The sequence below is a fragment of the Oncorhynchus keta genome, chromosome 11, assembly GCF_023373465.1.
Source record: "Oncorhynchus keta strain PuntledgeMale-10-30-2019 chromosome 11, Oket_V2, whole genome shotgun sequence".
Lineage (NCBI taxonomy): Eukaryota > Metazoa > Chordata > Actinopteri > Salmoniformes > Salmonidae > Oncorhynchus > Oncorhynchus keta.
Genome location: NC_068431.1, coordinates 5,202,057 through 5,223,740, shown reverse-complemented (window position 1 = coordinate 5,223,740; position 21,684 = coordinate 5,202,057). Strand labels below are relative to the sequence as shown.

General features: G+C 46.7%; 1 protein-coding gene across 1 annotated transcript in view; it reads right to left on the bottom strand.

Moving 5' to 3' along the window:
• LOC127933022 (ubiquitin-like protein 3) overlaps window positions 1-21,684 on the bottom strand; it is a 51,001-nt gene that overhangs the window by 1,767 nt on the left and 27,550 nt on the right. The window contains exons 3-4 of the mRNA XM_052529216.1: window positions 6,462-6,570; window positions 4,213-4,299 (exon numbers count right to left, since the gene is read on the bottom strand). Coding sequence (XP_052385176.1) covers window positions 4,213-4,299; window positions 6,462-6,570 — 196 coding nt within the window. The remainder of the gene's footprint in view (window positions 1-4,212; window positions 4,300-6,461; window positions 6,571-21,684) is intronic.

The window sequence follows — 21,684 nt, the reverse complement described above, 5'->3', positions numbered from 1 at the left end:
GAGAGAGAGAGAGAGAGAGAGAGAGAGAGAGAGAGAGAGAGAGAGAGAGAGAGAGAGAGAGAGAGAGAGAGAGAGAGACAGAGAGAGAGAGACAGAGAGAGAGACAAAGAGAGAGACAGAGAGAGAGACAGAGAGAGAGAGAGACAGAGACAAAGAGAGAGAGGGAGAGAGAGAGAGACAAGAGAGAGAGAGAGAGAGAGAGAGAGAGAGAGAGAGAGAGACAGAGAGAGAGACAGAGAGAGAGAGAGAGAGAGAGAGAGACAGAGTGTGTGGGGTGTGCGGGGGGTGAGACAGGGATGAAGCTTAAACCTCTTTAATTAACATATATATCAACCAATTGGCTCGGGCACTAGAAGAGTCTGCAGCACCCGGCCTCACACTACTAGAATCCGAAGTCAAATGTCTGCTGTTTGCTCTGGTGCTTCTGTCACCAACCAAGGAGGGCCTACAGCAGCACCTAGATATTTTGCACAGATTCTGTCAGACCTGGGCCCTGACAGACCTGGGCCCTGACAGACCTGGGCCCTGACAGACCTGGGCCCTGACAGACCTGGGCCCTGACAGTAAATCTCAGTAAGACCAAAATAATGGTGTTCCAAAAAAGGTCCAGTCACCAGAACCACAAATACAAATTCCATCTAGACACTGTTGCCCTAGAGCACACAAAAAACTATACATACCTTGGCCTAAACATCAGTGCCACAGGTAACTTCCACAAAGCTGTGAACGATCTGAGAGACAAGGCAAGAAGGGCATTCTATGCCATCAAAAGGAACACAAAATTCGACATAACAATTAGGATCTGGCTAAAAATACTTGAATCAGTTATAAAACACACTGCCCTTTACGGTTGTGAGGTCTGGGGTCCTGCTCACCAACCAAGACTTCACTAAATGGGACAAACACCAAATTGAGACTCCGCATGCAGAATTCTGTAAGGCAATTCTGTACAACGTAAAATACCAAATAATATATGCAAAGCAGAATTGAGACGATACCCACTATTGATCAAAAGCCGTTAAATTCTACAACCACCTAAAAGGAAGCGATTCCCAAACCTTCCATAACAAAGCCATCACCTTCAGAGAGATGAACCTGGAGAAGAATCCCCTAAGCAAGCTGGTCCTGGGGCTCTGTTCACAAACACAAACACACCCCACAGAGCCCCAGGACAGCAACACAATTAGACCCAACCAAATCATGAGAAAACAAAAAGATAATTACTTGACACATTGGAAAGAATTAACAAAAAAACAGAGCAAACTAGAATGCTATTTGGCCCTAAACAGAGAGTACACAGTGGCAGAATACCTGACCACTGTGACTGACCCTAAACAGAGAGTACACAGCGGCAGAATACCTGTCCACTGTGACTGACCCTAAACAGAGAGTACACAGTGGCAGAATACCTGTCCACTGTGACTGACCCTAAACAGAGAGTACACAGTGGCAGAATACCTGACCACTGTGACTGACCCTAAACAGAGAGTACACAGTGGCAGAATACCTGACCACTGTGACTGACCCTAAACAGAGAGTACACAGTGGCAGATTACCTGACCACTGTGACTGACCCTAAACAGAGAGTACACAGTGGCAGAATACCTGACCACTGTGACTGACCCTAAACAGAGAGTACACAGCGGCAGAATACCTGACCACTGTGACTGACCCTACACAGAGAGTACACAGTGGCAGATTACCTGATCACTGTGACTGACCCTACACAGAGAGTACACAGTGGCAGAATACCTGACCACTGTGACTGACCCAAAGGTTTGACTATGTACAGACTCAGTGAGCATAGCCTTGCTATTGGCCGCCGTAGGAAGACCTGGTTCTCAAGAGAAGGCACACTGCCCACAAAATGAGGTCAGGACGTTAACTCTCAACAGAATAATCTGCACCTCAGTCTCCTCTACCTCCACCCCCCTCCTCTTCTGTGTTCAAGTCTAGACCAGGTGTTCTATTTCATGAGATATTTAAATTACTGTGGCTGAGGGCATAGTACAGTACCAGTACACACACACACACAAACAAACACACACCGTCCACCCATGTATCAAGATGTGCTGTGTATCTCCCATAGTGCAGCAAAAGACCGACAGCCAGTTTGGGACCACAAGAAAGGTAACAACCTAACACACTCTCTCCTTCCCTCTCTCCTTCCGTCTCTCCCTCATATGACCACTCTCTCCTTCCCTCTCTCCTTCCCTCTCTCCTTCCCTCTCTCCCTCATATGACCACTCTCTCCTTCCCTCTCTCCCTCATATGACCACTCTCTCCTTCCCTCTCTCCCTCATATGACCACTCTCTCCTTCCCTCTCTCCCTCATATGACCACTCTCTCCTTCCCTCTCTCCCTCATATGACCACTCTCTCCTTCCCTCTCTCCCTCATATGACCACTCTCTCCTTCCCTCTCTCCTTCCCTCTTTCCCTCATATGACCACTCTCTCCTTCCCTCTCTCCCTCATATGACCACTCTCTCCTTCCCTCTCTCCCTCATATGACCACTCTCTCCTTCCCTCTCTCCCTCATATGACCACTCTCTCCTTCCCTCTCTCCCTCATATGACCACTCTCTCCTTCCCTCTCTCCTTCCCTCTTTCCCTCATATGACCACTCTCTCCATCCCACTCTCCCTCATATGACCACTCTCTCCTTCCCTCTCTCCCTCATATGACCACTCTCTCCTTCCCTCTCTCCCTCATATGACCACTCTCTCCTTCCCTCTCTCCTTCCCTCTCTCCCTCATATGACCACTCTCTCCTTTCCTTTCTCCCTCATATGACCACTCTCTCCTTTCCTCTCTCCCTCATATGACCACTCTCTCCTTCCCTCTCTCCCTCATATGACCACTCTCTCCTTCCCTCTCTCCCTCATATGACCACTCTCTCCTTCCCTCTCTCCCTCATATGACCACTCTCTCCTTCCCTCTCTCCCTCATATGACCACTCTCTCCTTCCCTCTCTCCCTCATATGACCACTCTCTCCTTCCCTCTCTCCCTCATATGACCACTCTCTCCTTCCCTCTCTCCCTTGTTTGACCACTCTCTCCTTCCCTCTCTCCCTCATATGACCACTCTCTCCTTCCCTCATATGACCACTCTCTCCTTCCCTCTCTCCCTCATATGACCACTCTCTCCTCCCCTCTCCCTTGTTTGACCACTCTCTCCTTCCCTCATATGACCACTCTCTCCTTCCCTCTCTCCCTCATATGACCACTCTCTCCTTCCCTCATATGACCACTCTCTACTTCCCTTTCGCCCTTGTTTGACCACTCTCTCCTTCCCTCTCTCCCTCATATGACCACTCTCTCCTTCCCTCTCACTCTCTTCAGCCCTCTCCCTCCCTCTCTCTCCCCTCCCGTAAACACTGTCTGAGGTCTACCCAAACCCAAACACAGTGCTTCCCTTTCCTTTCCACCCTGTCCAGTCAAAGCAAGTTTGTCTCTCTCTCTCCCAGTCTCTCTCTCTCTCTCTCTCTCTCTCTCTCTCTCTCTCTCTCTCTCTCTCTCTCTCTTTTTTATTGGCTGTTGGCTGTCCTTTCAAAAGGGCATGCTGGGTATAAGGCTGGGAGGTTCAGAACGGGACACGGCACACACCTCTGGGGGCTCTGGTTGGGAGGGAGGTAAGGATGGAGAGATGTAGGTTGTCTCTTTATATTTGTGTCACTTCATGTCTGTTACGTGGGAGGTGAGGATGGAGAGAGATCAAACAGGTTCTTCAACATCTCTATTTCTCTCTCTCTCTCTCTCTCTCTCTCTCTCTCTCTCTCTCTCTCTCTCTCTCTCTCTCTCTCTCTCTCTCTCTCTCTCTCTCTCTCTCTCTCTCTCTCTCTCTCTCTCTCTCTCTCTCTCTCTCTCTCTCTCTCTCTCTCTCTCTCTCTCTCTCTCTCTCTCTCTCTCTCTCTGTGTGTGACTGTGTGTGTGTGTGTGTGACTGTGTGTGACTGTGTGTGACTGTGTGTGACTGTGTGACTGTGTGACTGTGTGTGACTGTGACTGTGTGCGTGACTGTGTGTGTGTGTGTGTGTGAGTGTCACTGTGTGTGTGTGTGTGTGTGTGACTGTGTGTGTGACTGTGTGTGTGTGACTGTGACTGTGTGTGTGACTGAGTGAGTGTGTGTGAGTGTGACTGTGTGTGAGTGTGTATGTGTGTGTGTGACTGTGTGTGAGTGTGTGTGTGTGTGTGACTGTGTGTGTGAGCTTTCACCTCCGAGTGTGACGTTTCCATGTAGAAAACGACCCTGGTAGATGAGCCTCAGGATATTAGGACTGCTGACCTGTTCCTCCTCCCAGTCTGAAAGAGAGATGAAGATCACCCTCATCATCATCATCATCATCATCGCCGTTGTCACCATCATCTATAGTATTCCCAGTTTTTCTGTGTGATTATGTCTCATGGGAGAGAGAAAGATAGAGAGACAGGAAGATAAGGAATAGAGAAGAGGGAGAGGGGAGAGGGAAGAGAGGGGAGAGGGAGAGAGGGAAGAAAGGAGAGGGGAGAGGGAAGAGTGAGATGTAAGAGAGGGGAGAGAGAAGAGAGGAGAGGAGACTGAGAGTGAAGAGAGGGGAGAGGGAGAGAGGGAAGAGAGGAGAGGGGAGAGAGGAGAGGGGAGAGGGGAGAGAGGAGAGGGGAGAGAGGAGAGGGGAGAGGGAAGAGGAGAGAGGGAAGAGAGGAGAGGGAGAGAGGAGAGGGAAGAGAGGGAGAGAGGCAGTGGAGTCTGGACACCAAAAACTAACCCACACACACAGCTGTGATACGGGGCCCGTGAGGAGTTCTGGCCCAGGGCCTTCGAGTGATAGCTACAGTATCTTTGAGCTCATTAAGGTGTAAGATGTCAGATTCCCACCAGAGGCCCTCTTCAGAGAGCTGTAGCACCAGACACACTGTGGAGGAGTCCAATAGATAGTCATTGTAATACTACACGATGTCGGCTACAGCTTTGTGAGGTGTCACAAATGACTCTTTTTTTTTGTCCAGGGACGTCCCCGAAGACGATTTGAAGACATCCTCAAAACGACGTGTCACGGTCCCCGGGAGGTTATTGTCTAGCTCAAAATGTTTTCACATGTAGTTTCCTGGTATCACGTGTAGTTTCCTGTTATCACATGTAGTTTCCTGGTATCACATGTAGTTTACTGGTATCACATGTAGTTTACTGGTATCACGTGTAGTTTCCTGGTATCACATGTAGTTTCCTGGTATCACATGTAGTTTCCTGGTATCACATGTAGTTTCCTGGTATCACATGTAGTTTCCTGGTATCACGTGTAGTTTACTGGTATCACATGTAGTTTCCTGGTATCACGTGTAGTTTACTGGTATCACATGTAGTTTACTGGTATCACATGTAGTTTCCTGGTATCACGTGTAGTTTACTGGTATCACATGTAGTTTCCTGGTATCACATGTAGTTTCCTGGTATCACGTATCACATGTAGTTTCCTGGTATCACATGTAGTTTCCTGGTATCACGTGTAGTTTCCTGGTATCACATGTAGTTTCCTGGTATCACATGTAGTTTACTGGTATCACATGTAGTTTACTGGTATGGTAGTTTACTGGTATCATGTAGTTTACTGGTATCACGTGTAGTTTACTGGTATCACATGTAGTTTACTGGTATCACATGTAGTTTACTGGTATCACATGTAGTTTACTGGTATCACATGTAGTTTACTGGTATCACATGTAGTTTACTGGTATCACATGTAGTTTCCTGGTATCACATGTAGTTTACTGGTATCACATGTAGTTTACTGGTATCACATGTAGTTTCCTGGTATCACATGTAGTTTACTGGTATCACATGTAGTTTACTGGTATCACATGTAGTTTCCTGGTATCACGTGTAGTTTCCTGGTATCACGTGTAGTTTCCTGGTATCACATGTAGTTTACTGGTATCACATGTAGTTTACTGGTATCACATGTAGTTTCCTGGTATCACATGTAGTTTCCTGGTATCACGTGTAGTTTCCTGGTATCACATGTAGTTTCCTGGTATCACATGTAGTTTCCTGGTATCACATGTAGTTTACTGGTATCACGTGTAGTTTCCTGGTATCACATGTAGTTTCCTGGTATCACATGTAGTTTACTGGTATCACGTGTAGTTTCAAGGTGCCACGTGTAGTTTCCTGTGTAGAAATTTTGCGTCCTCATTTTGTCACATTTATTTCACGAGATAATTTTTTCACATGTTGCTTTTACATGTTGTCAAATGTTATTACATTAAGATCACATGTGATCACGTGACATCCCTGTGGTTTTTCTGTAAGGGTCACCCATTGGCCAGTTGTGGAAAAAAGCGTAGAATTGCAGGAAATGAACGTAATTGTTTTTCTTCTTCAGCCAAGAGGGGGAACAATAAAATGTTTCACCTGCAAGATGGACGCCTCCCCCCAAACCAAATCTTATTTAGGGCCCCCAAAAAGACTGCTGCGTGGTGTCACTCACCCATTGGCCAGTTGTCGTAAACGTGTTTGGCGATGTCTGAGGCCGAGGCGTTGGGGGAGAACAGGAACTCTTTCGTCTTCCCACTGACCAGGATGAGACGTAGGTTAATCTGAAACACACAAGAGGAGAGGAAGGGGTGAGGAGCTGCCACACAAACAGACCAGGCCGAGAAGAAATCGCTTTAAAGCACGTTATCAAACCAGCTTATAGCTCATAGCCTGAGAGAGCCCTGCAACACACACACACACACACGCACGCACGCACGCACGCACACACACACACACACACACACACACACACACACACACACACACACACACACACACACAGTAGAGTGCAAACAACACAATTTCTATCTCACACACACACACACACACACACACACACACACACACAAACACACACACAGTACAAGTACACACTGCTATATGATCACAACAAGCAGATCATAAAAGATTAAATTAATACTTTCAATATCGCCACACACACACACACACACACACACACACACACACACACACAGGAAACCAGGCTGTGTTTATGAACTCTTATTTTAAAGGTATTGTTCACTAGGGTAGAAAAAATATTTTTTTAAATACGCAATGTACCTTCAGAGATACAGACTGTTGGCTAACCTGAAGGGGACAGATTATTTCTTAAACCCCAAAACATTACTATAATTTACAGTGGTAATCACAGGAGGCTGCTGAGTGGAGGCTCATAATAATGTTTGATACCATTCCACCCATTCCACTCCAGTCATTACCACGAGCCCCGTCCTCCATTCCACCCATTCCACTCCAGTCATTACCTCGAGCCCCGTCCTCTATTCCACCCATTCCACTCCAGTCATTACCACGAGCCCCGTCCTCCATTCCACCCATTCCACTCCAGTCATTACCACGAGCCCCGTCCTCCATTCCACCCATTCCACTCCAGTCATTACCACGAGCCCCGTCCTCCATTCCACCCATTCCACTCCAGTCATTACCACGAGCCCCGTCCTCCATTCCACCCATTCCACTCCAGCCATTACCACGAGCCCCGTCCTCCATTCCACCCATTCCACTCCAGTCATTACCACGAGCCCCGTCCTCCATTCCACCCATTCCACTCCAGTCATTACCACGAGCCCCGTCCTCCATTCCACCCATTCCACTCCAGTCATTACCACAAGCCCCGTCCTCCATTCCACCCATTCCACTCCAGTCATTACCATGAGCCCCGTCCTCTATTCCACCCATTCCACTCCAGCCATTACCACGAGCCCCGTCCTCCATTCCACCCATTGCACTCCAGTCATTACCACGAGCCCCGTCCTCCATTCCACCCATTCCACTCCAGTCATTACCACGAGCCCCGTCCTCCATTCCACCCATTCCACTCCAGTCATTACCACGAGCCCCGTCCTCCATTCCACCCATTCCACTCCAGTCATTACCACGAGCCCCGTCCTCCATTCCACCCATTCCACTTCAGTCATTACCACGAGCCCCGTCCTCCATTCCACCCATTCCACTCAAGTCATTACCACGAGCCCCGTCCTCCATTCCACCCATTCCACTCCAGTCATTACCACGAGCCCCGTCCTCCATTCCACCCATTCCACTTCAGTCATTACCACGAGCCCCGTCCTCCATTCCACCTATTCCACTCCAGTCATTACCACGAGCCCCGTCCTCCCGTGCTGTTAAAATAACACTACAATAGAACAGATGTTTCATTTTGTCGTTATAATAAGGTTGGTAACACAAATCTGTTGCAGCTCAAGTCGATTACAAAGTCCCACAATGCAATGCTCTCTCTCGGGGCTGGCTGGGTAGCTAGCGACACACAATAGCCACCAAAGATAATATCCGCATGTGAAGTAGCTCGTAAGCTGTAAAATGGACGAAACAAACTGCTTTCTCTCGCCACTGACTTGTCAAATAAAAAATACAATGATAAAATCTAAACATTTATAATATAATATAATATATATATATATATATAAAATCTAAACATTTATAATATAATATATATATATAAAATCTAAACATTTAAAATATAATATATATATAAAATCTAAACATTTAAAATATAATATTATATAATATATATATAAAATATAAACATTTAAAATATAATATATATATATAAAATATAAACATTTAAAATATAATATATATATAAAATATAAACATTTATAATATAATATATATATATATAAAATCTAAACATTTATAATATAATATAATATATATATAAAATATAAACATTTATAATATAATATATATATATAAAATATAAACATTTAAAATATAATATATATATAAAATATAAACATTTAAAATATAATATATATATAAAATATAAACATTTATAATATAATATAATATAATATATATATAAAATATAAAAATAAAACATTTTTAACCTGTCTCACAGACGCATGAAATGCACCCTGGACTGAAGAGCCAGATGAATGGAAGAAATCGACCCTCTGTTAAATTAAATTCTCCAGGTAGGAATATCGCAAAAAAAATGCTCCTGATGAGGTGGCGGATGGTCTCCTGAGGGATCTTCTTCATCTCATCATCTTCATCTCCTCCCAGACCTGGACTAAAGCATCCGCCAACTCCTGGACAGTCTGTGGTGCAACGTGGCGTTGGTGGATGGAGCGAGACATAATGTCCCAGATGTGCTCAATTGGATTCAGGTCTGGGGAACTGTCACATGTGCTCAGTGTGAACCTGCTTTCATCTGTGAAGAGCACAGGGCGCCAGTGGCGAATTTGCCAATCTTGGTGTTCTCTGGCAAATGCCAAACGTCCTGCATGGTGTTGGGCTGTAAGCACAACCCCCACCTGTGGACGTCGGGCCCTCATACCACCCTCATGGAGTCTGTTTCTGACCGTTTGAGCAGACACATGCACATTTGTGGCCTGCTGGAGGTCATTTTGCAGGGCTCTGGCAGTGCTCCTGCTGCTCCTCCTTTTACAAAGGCGGAGGTAGCGTCCTGCTGCTGGGTTGTTGCCATCCTACGGCCTCCTCCACGTCTCCTGATGTACTGGCCTGTCTCCTGGTAGCGCCTCCATGCTCTGGACACTACGCTGACAGACACAGCAAACCTTCTTGCCACAGCTCGCATTGATGTGCCATCCTGGATGAGCTGCACTACCTGAGCCACTTGTGTGGGTTGTAGACTCCGTCTCATGCTACCACTAGAGTGAAAGCACCGCCAGCATTCAAAAGTGACCAAAACATCAGCCAGGAAGCATAGGAACTGAGAAGTGGTCTGTGGTCACCACCTGCAGAACCACTCCTTTATTGGGGGTGTCTTACTAATTGCCTATAATTTCCACCTGTTGTCTATTCTATTTGCACAACAGCATGTGAAATGTATTGTCAATCAGTGTTGCTTCCTAAGTGGACAGTTTGATTTCACAGAAGTGTGATTGACTTGGAGTTACATTGTGTTGTTTAAGTGTTCCCTTTATTTTTTGAGCAGTGTATATGCACGCGGGCATCTTGCCTACGCACTCCCTAGGTCCCCTCTCTAGGTCCCCTCCCTAGGTCCCCTCCCTAGGTCCCCTCTCTAGGTCCCCTTGCCTACGCACTTCCTAGGTCCCCTCTCTAGGTCCCCTCCCTAGGTCCCCTCCCTAGGTCCCCTCTCTAGGTCCCCTTGCCTACGCACTTCCTAGGTCCCCTCTCTAGGTCCCCTCCCTAGGTCCCCTCCCTAGGTCCCCTCTCTAGGTCCCCTTGCCTATGCACTCCCTAGGTCCCCTTGCCTACGCACTTCCTAGGTCCCCTCTCTAGGTCCCCTTGCCTATGCACTCCCTAGGTCCCCTCTCTAGGTCCCCTTGCCTACGCACTTCCTAGGTCCCCTCTCTAGGTCCCCTTGCCTATGCACTCCCTAGGTCCCCTTGCCTACGCACTTCCTAGGTCCCCTCTCTAGGTCCCCTTGCCTATGCACTCCCTAGGTCCCCTCTCTAGGTCCCCTTGCCTACGCACTCCCTAGGTCCCCTCTCTAGGTCCCCTTGCCTATGCACTTCCTAGGTCCCTTTCCCGTTGGGAACAAATGAAACAGGGGAACAAATACTTTCTCAAACAAACTAAGAAAAAAAGGACATCAAATATCTGAGCAACACACTCACAGAACATACCAACTGCTACCAACAACTAACATAGTAAATTATCCACAGCCATCAGCCTCCTCTCTCAGCAATGATCTCCCTCACATTCAATCTCTCTGCAATGACCTCACGGCAATGAATCTCTCTCCTGAACAAAGCACTGGCTTTTATATAGCTTCAGAAGGAATGTGTAATTGGAGACAGCTGCGTCTTGACGAGGGGGCGGGGTCAGCTCTCCAATTAGCCATGGAGTCGACCAATCAGCTGCTTGAGGGATTTCAGGAAGCCATTTCCTGAAATAAACACATACAAATACACAAACTACAACACATAAACTGGAGAACGTAACACTCTGTCAGGTTGGATGGGGAGCGTCGCTGCACAGATATTTTCAGGTCTCTCCAGAGATGTTCGATCGGGTTCAAGTCGGGGCTCTGGCTGGGCCACTCAAGGACATTCAGAGACTTGTCCCGAAGCCACTCCTGCATTGTCTTGGCTGTGTGCTTAGGTTCGTTGTCCTGTTGGAAGGTGAACCTTCACCCCAGTCTGAGGTCCTGAGTGCTCTGGAGCATGTTTTCATCAAGGATCTCTCTATACTTTTATCCTTTCATCTTTTCCTCGATCCTGTCTAGTCTCCCAGTCCCTGCTGCTGAAAAACTAGAATCCCACTTAAACAACACAATGTAACTCCCTGCTGCTCCCTGCTGCTGAAAAACATCCCCACAGCATGATGCTGCCACCACCATGTTTCACTGTAGGGATGTTGCCAGGTTTCCACCAGATGTGACGCTTAGCATTCAGGCCAAAGAGTTCAATCTTGGTTTCGTCAGACCAGAGAATCTTGTTTCTCATGGTCTGAGGGTCCTTTAGGTGCCTTTTGGCACAAACTCCAAGTGGGCTGTCATGTGGCTTTTACTGAGGAGTGGCTTCTGTCTGACCTGTCTACCATAAAGGCCTGATTGGTGGAGTGCTGCAGAGATGGTTGTCCTTCTGGAAGGTTCTCCCATCTCCACAGAGGAACTCTGGAGCTCTGTCAGAGTGGCAATTGGGTTCTTGCTCACCTCCCTGACCAAGGCCCTTCTCCCCTGATTGCTCAGTTTAGCCAGGCAGCCAGCTCTAGGAAGAGTCTTGGTGGCTCCAAACTTCTTTCATTTAAGAAGGATGGAGGCTACTGTGTTCTTGGGGACCATCAATACTACAGACAGTTTCTGGAAAACCTTCTCCATATCTGTGCCTCGACACTATCCTGTTTCGGAGCTCTACGGACAATTCCTTCGACCCCATGTCTTGGTTTTTGCTCTGACACTGTCAACTGTGGGACCCTATATAGACAGATGTGTGTTTTTCCAAATCATGTCCAATCATTTGAATTTACCACATCATGACTCCAATCATAGTTGTAGAAACATCTCTAGGATGATCAATGGAAACAGGATGTACCTGACCTCGTGTCTCACAGCAAAGGGTGCACTGCTGGAGCTAGAGCCAGGAACACCTGCATTTTACTGCACCTGTGTGTGTGTGTGCGTGTGCGTGTGCGTGTGTGTGTGTGTGTGTGTGTGTGTGTGTACATTAGAGAAACAGTGCAATACTCTTCTAACTCTTAAGGAAGGAAACTGGAAGCTGACTGTGTAAATACAGGTTTTATGTTTACCATCTCTGACCTAGAAAAACTGAGAGAAAGAGAGAGAGAGAGAGAGAGAGAGAGAGAGAGAGAGAGAGAGAGAGAGAGAGAGAGAGAGAGAGAGAGAGAGAGAGAGAGAGAGAGAGAGAGAGAGAGAGAGAGAGAGAGAGAGAGAGAGAGAGAGAGAGAGAGAGAGAGAGAGAGAGAGAGAGAGAGAGAGAGAGAGAGAGAGAGAGAGAGAGAGAGAGAGAGAGAGAGAGGGAGAGAGAGAGAGAGAAAGACTGAGAGAGAGAGAGAGAGAGAAAGACACAGAGAGAGAGAGAAAGACTGAGAGAGAGAGAGAGAGAGAGAGAGAGAGAGAGAGAGAGAGAGAGAGAGAGAGAGAGAGAGAGAGAGAGAGAGAGAGAGAGAGAGAGAGAGACTGAGAGAGAGAGAGACTGAAAAATACTTGAATCAGTCATAGAGCCCATTGCCCTTTATGGTTGTGAGGTCTGGGGTCCGCTCACCAACCAAGAATTCACAAAATGGGACAAACACCAAATTGAGACTGCATGCAGAATTCTACAAAAAATATCCTCAGTGTACAACGAAGAACACCAAATAATGCATGCAGAACAGAATTAGGCCGATACCCACTAATTATCCAAATCCAGAAAATAGCCATTAAAATCTACAACCACCTAAAAGGAAGCGATTCCCAAACCTTCCATAACAAAGCCATCACCTACAGAGAGATGAACCTGGAGAAGAGTCCCCTAAGCAAGCTGGTCCTGGGGCTCTGTTCACAAACACAAACACACCCTACAGAGCCCCAGGACAGCAGCACAATTAGACCGAAACCAAATCATGAGAAAACAAAAAGATAATTACTTGACACATTGGAAAGAATTAACAAAAAAACAGAGCAAACTAGAATGCTATTTGGCCCTAAACAGAGAGTACACAGTGGCAGAATACCTGTCCACTGTGACTGACCCAAACTTAATGAAAGCTTTGACTATGTACAGACTCAGTGAGCATAGCCTTGCTATTGAGAAAGGCCGCCGTAGGCAGACATGGCTCTCAAGAGAAGACAGGCTATGTGCTCACTGCCCACAAAATGAGGTGGAAACTGAGCTGCACTTCCTAACCTCCTGTCCAGCATATGACCATATTAGAGATACATATTTCCCTCAGATTACACAGATCCACAAAGAATTAGAAAACAAATCCGATTTTGATAAACTCCCATATCTACTGGGTGAAATTCCACAGTGTGCCATCACAGCAACAAGATTTGTGACCTGTTGCCACGAGAAAAGGTCCAACAGTGAAGAACAAACACCATTGTAAATACAACCCATATTTATGCTTATTTATTTTCCCTTTTGTACTTTAACTATTTGCACATCGTTACAACACTGTGTATATATATAATATGACATTTGTAATGTCTTTATTGTTTTGAAACTTTTGTATGTGTAATGTTTACTGTTAATTTGTATTGTTTATTTCACTTTATATATCCACTTTATATATTATCTACCTCACTTGCTTTGGCAATGTTATCACATGTTTCCCATGCCAATAAAGCCCCTTGAATTGAATTGAATTGAGAGAGAGAGTATGTGAGGAGGGAGATGGGGGGGGGGGAGAAAAAGGGAGAGAAAGAGAGAGGCCACACTATATCCAGACAGTCCATCTGCAGATGCTCTACCGCTGAACACTATATCCAGACAGTCCATCTGCAGATGCTCTACCGCTGAACACTATATCCAGACAGTCCATCTGCAGATGCTCTACTGCTGAACACTATATCCAGACAGTCCATCTGCAGATGCTCTACTGCTGAACACTATATCCAGACAGTCCATCTGCAGATGCTCTACTGCTGAACACTATATCCAGACAGTCCATCTGCAGATGCTCTACTGCTGAACACTATATCCAGACAGTCCATCTGCAGATGCTCTACCGCTGAACACTATATCCAGACAGTCCATCTGCAGATGCTCTACCGCTGAACACTATATCCAGACAGTCCATCTGCAGATGCTCTACCGCTGAACACTATATCCAGACAGTCCATCTGCAGATGCTCTACTGCTGAACACTATATCCAGACAGTCCATCTGCAGATGCTCTACTGCTGAACACTATATCCAGACAGTCCATCTGCAGATGCTCTACTGCTGAACACTATATCCAGACAGTCCATCTGCAGATGCTCTACTGCTGAACACTATATCCAGACAGTCCATCTGCAGATGCTCTACTGCTGAACACTATATCCAGACAGTCCATCTGCAGATGCTCTACTGCTGAACACTATATCCAGACAGTCCATCTGCAGATGCTCTACCGCTGAACACTATATCCAGACAGTCCATCTGCAGATGCTCTACTGCTGAACACTATATCCAGACAGTCCATCTGCAGATGCTCTACCGCTGAACACTATATCCAGACAGTCCATCTGCAGCTGCTCTACTGCTGAACACTATATCCAGACAGTCCATCTGCAGATGCTCTACCGCTGAACACTATATCCAGACAGTCCATCTGCAGCTGCTCTACCGCTGAACACTATATCCAGACAGTCCATCTGCAGCTGCTCTACTGCTGAACACTATATCCAGACAGTCCATCTGCAGATGCTCTACTGCTGAACACTATATCCAGACAGTCCAGTTGCAGATGCTCTACCGCTGAACACTTTGTGGGGAATGTAGCCAGACAGTTTGTTTCTGAGGCAGGAGCAGAATAATAAAGTCAATCACCAAGGGACATAGACCAGTCCACTGCTCATCAACGATAAGGCATCGTCACTGTCTGGCTGATTGGCGGCTCTACTTATATTTGACATGAACTGGAAGTGTGCAGAGACACTTTTCTCCAGTTTCTCCAGTTATGCCCTTTTGTCTCCATCACAAATCAGTTTCGGGTGGTAGATTCTACCTATTATATTATTATCTACATGTACAGACGACCAAATACAGCAAAATCTCACGTCGTTTCCCAGCAGTCAAATTCCACAAACACAAAACTGGAACTACTTCCATAGGTGGCAGTATACGACAGATGTTGAGCTTCTGTGAGGCTTTAGCGACGAGGCACGAGGTGAAGTCGGGAGGTGGAGGCTGGAGGTGGAGGGGGGAGGTGAAGTCGGGAGGTGGAGGCTGGAGGTGGAGGGGGGAGGTGAAGGAGGGAGGTGAAGGAGGGAGGTGTACAGGGGAGGTGAAGTCGGGAGGTGGAGGCTGGAGGTGGAGGGGGAGGTGAAGTCGGGAGGTGGAGGCTGGAGGTGGAGGGGGGAGGTGAAGGAGGGAGGTGAAGGAGGGAGGTGTACAGGGGAGGTGAAGGAGGGAGGTGAAGGGGGGAGGTGAAGTCTGGAGGTGTAGGCGGGAGGTGTAGGCGGGAGGTGTAGTTGGGAGGTGAATGAGGGAGGTGGAGGCGGGAGGTGTAGGCGGGTGGTGAAGGAGGGAGGTGAAGGCGGGAGGTGTAGGCGGGTGGTGAAAGAGGGAGGTGTAGGCGGGTGGTGAAAGAGGGAGGTGAAGGCGGGAGGTGAAAGAGGGAGGTGGAGGCGGGAGGTGGAGGGGGAGGTGAAGGATGGAGGTGGGTGGCGGGAGGTGGAGGAGGGAGGTGAAGGATGGAGGTACCGGTAACCCCTGTATATAGCCTCCACATTGACTCTGTACCGGTACCCCCTGTATATAGCCTCCACATTGACTCTGTACCGGTACCCCCTGTATATAGCCTCCACATTGACTCTGTACCGGTACCCCCTGTATATAGCCTCCACATTGACTCTGTACCGGTACCCCCTGTATATAGCCTCCACATTGACTCTGTACCAGTACCCCCTGTATATAGCCTCCACATTGACTCTGTACCGTAATACCCTGTATATAGCCTCCACATAGACTCTGTACCAGTACCCCCTGGATATAGCCTCCACATTGACTCTGTACCGTAATACCCTGTATATAGCCTCCACATTGACTCTGTACCAGTATCCCCTGTATATAGCCTCCACATTGACTCTGTACCGGTACCCCCTGTATATAGCCTCCACATTGACTCTGTACCGGTACCCCCTGTATATAGCCTCCACATTGACTCTGTACCCGTACCCCCTGGATATAGCCTCCACATTGACTCTGTACCGTAATACCCTGTATATAGCCTCCACATTGACTCTGTACCGTAATACCCTGTATATAGCCTCCACATTGACTCTGTACCGTAATACCCTGTATATAGCCTCCACATTGACTCTGTACCGTACCCCCTGTATATAGCCTCCACATTGACTCTGTACCGTAATACCCTGTATATAGCCTCCACATTGACTCTGTACCGTAATACCCTGTATATAGCCTCCACATTGACTCTGTACCGTAATACCCTGTATATAGCCTCCACATTGACTCTGTACCGTAATACCCTGTATATAGTCTCCACATTGACTCTGTACCGTAATACCCTGTATATAGCCTCCACATTGACTCTGTACCGTAATAACCTGTATATAGTCTCCACATTGACTCTGTACCGTAATACACTGTATATAGCCTCCACATTGACTCTGTACCGTAATACCCTGTATATAGTCTCCACATTGACTCTGTACCGTAATACCCTGTATATAGCCTCCACATTGACTCTGTACCGTAATACCCTGTATATAGTCTCCACATTGACTCTGTACCGGTACCCCCTGTATATAGCCTCCACATTGACTCTGTACCTGTACCCCCTGTATATAGCCTCCACATTGACTCTGTACCGGTACCCCCTGTATATAGCCTCCACATTGACTCTGTACCAGTATCCCCTGTATATAGCCTCCGCATTGACTCTGTACCGGTACCCCCTGTATATAGCCTCCACATTGACTCTGTACCAGTATCCCTGTATATAGCCTCCACATTGACTCTGTACCAGTATCCCCTGTATATAGCCTCCGCATTGACTCTGTACCGGTACCCCCTGTATATAGCCTCCACATTGACTCTGTACCAGTATCCCCTGTATATAGCCTCCACATTGACTCTGTACCATAACACCCTGTATATAGCCTCTACATTGACTCTGTACCATAACACCCTGTATATAGCCTCTACATTGACTCTGTACCATAACACCCTGTATATAGCGTCTACATTGACTCTGTACCATAACACCCTGTATATAGCCTCTACATTGACTCTGTACCATAACACCCTGTATATAGCCTCCACATTGACTCTGTACCATAATACCCTGTATATAGCCTCTACATTGACTCTGTACCGGTACCCCCTGTATATAGCCTCCACATTGACTCTGTACCGTAATACCCTGTATATAGCCTCCACATTGACTCTGTACCGTAATACCCTGTATATAGCCTCCACATTGACTCTGTACCGGTACCCCCTGTATATAGCCTCCACATTGACTCTGTACCGGTACCCCCTGTATATAGTCTCCACATTGACTCTGTACCGTAATACCCTGTATATAGCCTCCACATTGACTCTGTACCGTAATACCCTGTATATAGTCTCCACATTGACTCTGTACCGGTACCCCCTGTATATAGCCTCCACATTGACTCTGTACCTGTACCCCCTGTATATAGCCTCCACATTGACTCTGTACCGGTACCCCCTGTATATAGCCTCCACATTGACTCTGTACCAGTATCCCCTGTATATAGCCTCCGCATTGACTCTGTACCGGTACCCCCTGTATATAGCCTCCACATTGACTCTGTACCAGTATCCCCTGTATATAGCCTCCACATTGACTCTGTACCAGTATCCCCTGTATATAGCCTCCGCATTGACTCTGTACCGGTACCCCCTGTATATAGCCTCCACATTGACTCTGTACCAGTATCCCCTGTATATAGCCTCCACATTGACTCTGTACCATAACACCCTGTATATAGCCTCTACATTGACTCTGTACCATAACACCCTGTATATAGCCTCTACATTGACTCTGTACCATAACACCCTGTATATAGCCTCTACATTGACTCTGTACCATAACACCCTGTATATAGCCTCTACATTGACTCTGTACCATAACACCCTGTATATAGCCTCCACATTGACTCTGTACCATAATACCCTGTATATAGCCTCTACATTGACTCTGTACCGGTAGCCCCTGTATATAGCCTCCACATTGACTCTGTACCGTAATACCCTGTATATAGCCTCCACATTGACTCTGTACCGTAATACCCTGTATATAGCCTCCACATTGACTCTGTACCGGTACCCCCTGTATATAGCCTCCACATTGACTCTGTACCGGTACCCCCTGTATATAGCCTCCACATTGACTCTGTACCGGTACCCCCTGTATGTAGCCTCCACATTGACTCTGTACCGGTACCCCCTGTATATAGCCTCCACATTGACTCTGTACCGGTACCCCCTGTATATAGCCTCCACATTGACTCTGTACCGGTACCCCCTGTATGTAGCCTCCACATTGACTCTGTACCGGTACCCCTGTATATAGCCTCCACATTGACTCTGTACCGGTACCCCCTGTATATAGCCTCCACATTGACTCTGTACCGGTACCCCTGTATATAGCCTCCACATTGACTCTGTACCGGTACCCCCTGTATATAGCCTCCACATTGACTCTGTACCGGTACCCCCTGTAGATAGCCTCCACATTGACTCTGTACCATAATACCCTGTATATAGCCTCCACATTGACTCTGTACCGTAATACCCTGTATATAGCCTCCACATTGACTCTGTACTGGTACCCCTGTATATAGCCTCCACATTGACTCTGTACCGGTACCCCTGTATATAGCCTCCACATTGACTCTGTACCGGTACCCCTGTATATAGCCTCCACATTGACTCTGTACCGGTACCCCCTGTATATAGCCTCCACATTGACTCTGTACCGGTACCCCCTGTATATAGCCTCCACATTGACTCTGTACCGGTACCCCCTGTATATAGCCTCCACATTGACTCTGTACTGGTACCCCCTGTATATAGCCTCCACATTGACTCTGTACCGTAATACCCTGTATATAGCCTCCACATTGACTCTGTACCGTAATACCCTGTATATAGTCTCCACATTGACTCAGTACCAGTACCCCTGTATATAGCCTCCACATTGACTCTGTACCGTAATACCCTGTATATAGCCTCCACATTGACTCTGTACCGGTACCCCCTGTATATAGCCTCCACATTGACTCTGTACCGTAATACCCTGTATATAGCCTCCACATTGACTCTGTACCGGTACCCCCTGTATATAGCCTCCACATTGACTCTGTACCGGTACCCCCTGTATATAGCCTCCACATTGACTCTGTACTGGTACCCCCTGTATATAACCTCCACATTGACTCTGTACCGTAATACCCTGTATATAGCCTCCACATTGACTCTGTACCGGTACCCCCTGTATATAGCCTCCACATTGACTCTGTACCGGTACCCCCTGTATATAGCCTCCACATTGACTCTGTACCGGTACCCCCTGTATATAGCCTCCACATTGACTCTGTACCGGTACCCTCTGTATATAACCTCCACATTGACTCTGTACCATAATACCCTGTATATAGCCTCCACATTGACTCTGTACTGGTACCCCCTGTATATAACCTCCACATTGACTCTGTACCGTAATACCCTGTATATAGCCTCCACATTGACTCTGTACCGTAATACCCTGTATATAACCTCCACATTGACTCTGTACCGTAATACCCTGTATATAGCCTCCACATTGACTCTGTACTGTAATACCCTGTATATAGCCTCCACATTGACTCTGTACCATAACACCCTGTATATAGCCTCCACATTGACTCTGTACTGTAATACCCTGTATATAGCCTCCACATTGACTCTGTACTGTAATACCCTGTATATAGCCTCCACATTGACTCTGTACCGTAATACCCTGTATATAGCCTCCACATTGACTCTGTACCGGTACCCCCTGTATATAGCCTCCACATTGACTCTGTACCGTAACACCCTGTATATAGCCTCCACATTGACTCTGTACCGGTACCCCCTGTATATAGCCTCCACATTGACTCTGTACCGTAACACCCTGTATATAGCCTCCACATTGACTCTGTACCGGTACCCCCTGTATATAGCCTCCACATTGACTCTGTACCGTAATACCCTGTATATAGCCTCCACATTGACTCTGTACCGTAATACCCTGTATATAGCCTCCACATTGACTCTGTACCGGTACCCCCTGTATATAGCCTCCACATTGACTCTGTACCGATACCCCCTGTATATAGCCTCCACATTGACTCTGTACCGTAATACCCTGTATATAGCCTCCACATTGACTCTGTACCGTAATACCCTGTATATAGCCTCCACATTGACTCTGTACTGTAATACCCTGTATATAGCCTCCACATTGACTCTGTACCGTAATACCCTGTATATAGCCTCCACATTGACTCTGTACCGTAATACCCTGTATATAGTCTCCACATTGACTCTGTACTGGTACCCCCTGTATATAGCCTCCACACTGACTCTGTACCGGTACCCCCTGTATATAGCCTCCAAACTTACTCTGTACTGGTACCCCCTGTATATAGCCTCCACACTGACTCTGTACTGGTACCCCCTGCTTATAGCCTCCACATTGACTCTGTACCGGTACCCCCTGTATATAGCCTCCACACTGACTCTGTACTGGTACCCCCTGCTTATAGCCTCCACATTGACTCTGTACCGGTACCCCCTGTATATAGCCTCCACATTGACTCTGTACCGTAATACCCTGTATATAGCCTCCACATTGACTCTGTACCGGTAACCCCTGTATATAGCCTCCACATTGACTCTGTACCGTAATACCCTGTATATAGCCTCCACATTGACTCTGTACCGTAATACCCACCTGACAGTGACCTACAAAATAATAATTATTTGCTGAACGGACAGCTGGTGGACAGAATGACCTCCGTTGCAGAGAAATGGACTTGAGGATCTTAGCTACACAGACATACTGAAAGAGTGCTTTTTTTGTGTGTGTCTTCAGTCTTCAGCTAAAATAATGTATGATGACTTCAGTAACAAAGATGTTATTTTTGAAGTACAACTATCGGACAACCATAATAAGAAGGGTTGAAGACATGAGGAAAAGATATGAGGCTAATCTCACTGGCTCAGCGTTTCAGCATAGCATTGGAAAGCTCAGCTCTATTCAAATGTACTATCAGAAGCTTCTAAAGCCATGACATCATTTTCTGGAATTTTCCAAGCTGTTTTAAAGGCACAGTCAACTTAGTGTATGTAAACTTCTGACCCACTGGAATTGTGATACAGTGAATTATAATTTAAATAATCTGTCTGAAAACAATTGTTGGAATGAATGACTTGTATCATGCACTAAGTAGATGTCTGAACCAACTTGCCAAATCTCTAGTTTGTTTACAAGACATTTGTGGAGTGGTTGAAAAACGAGTTTTAATGACTCCA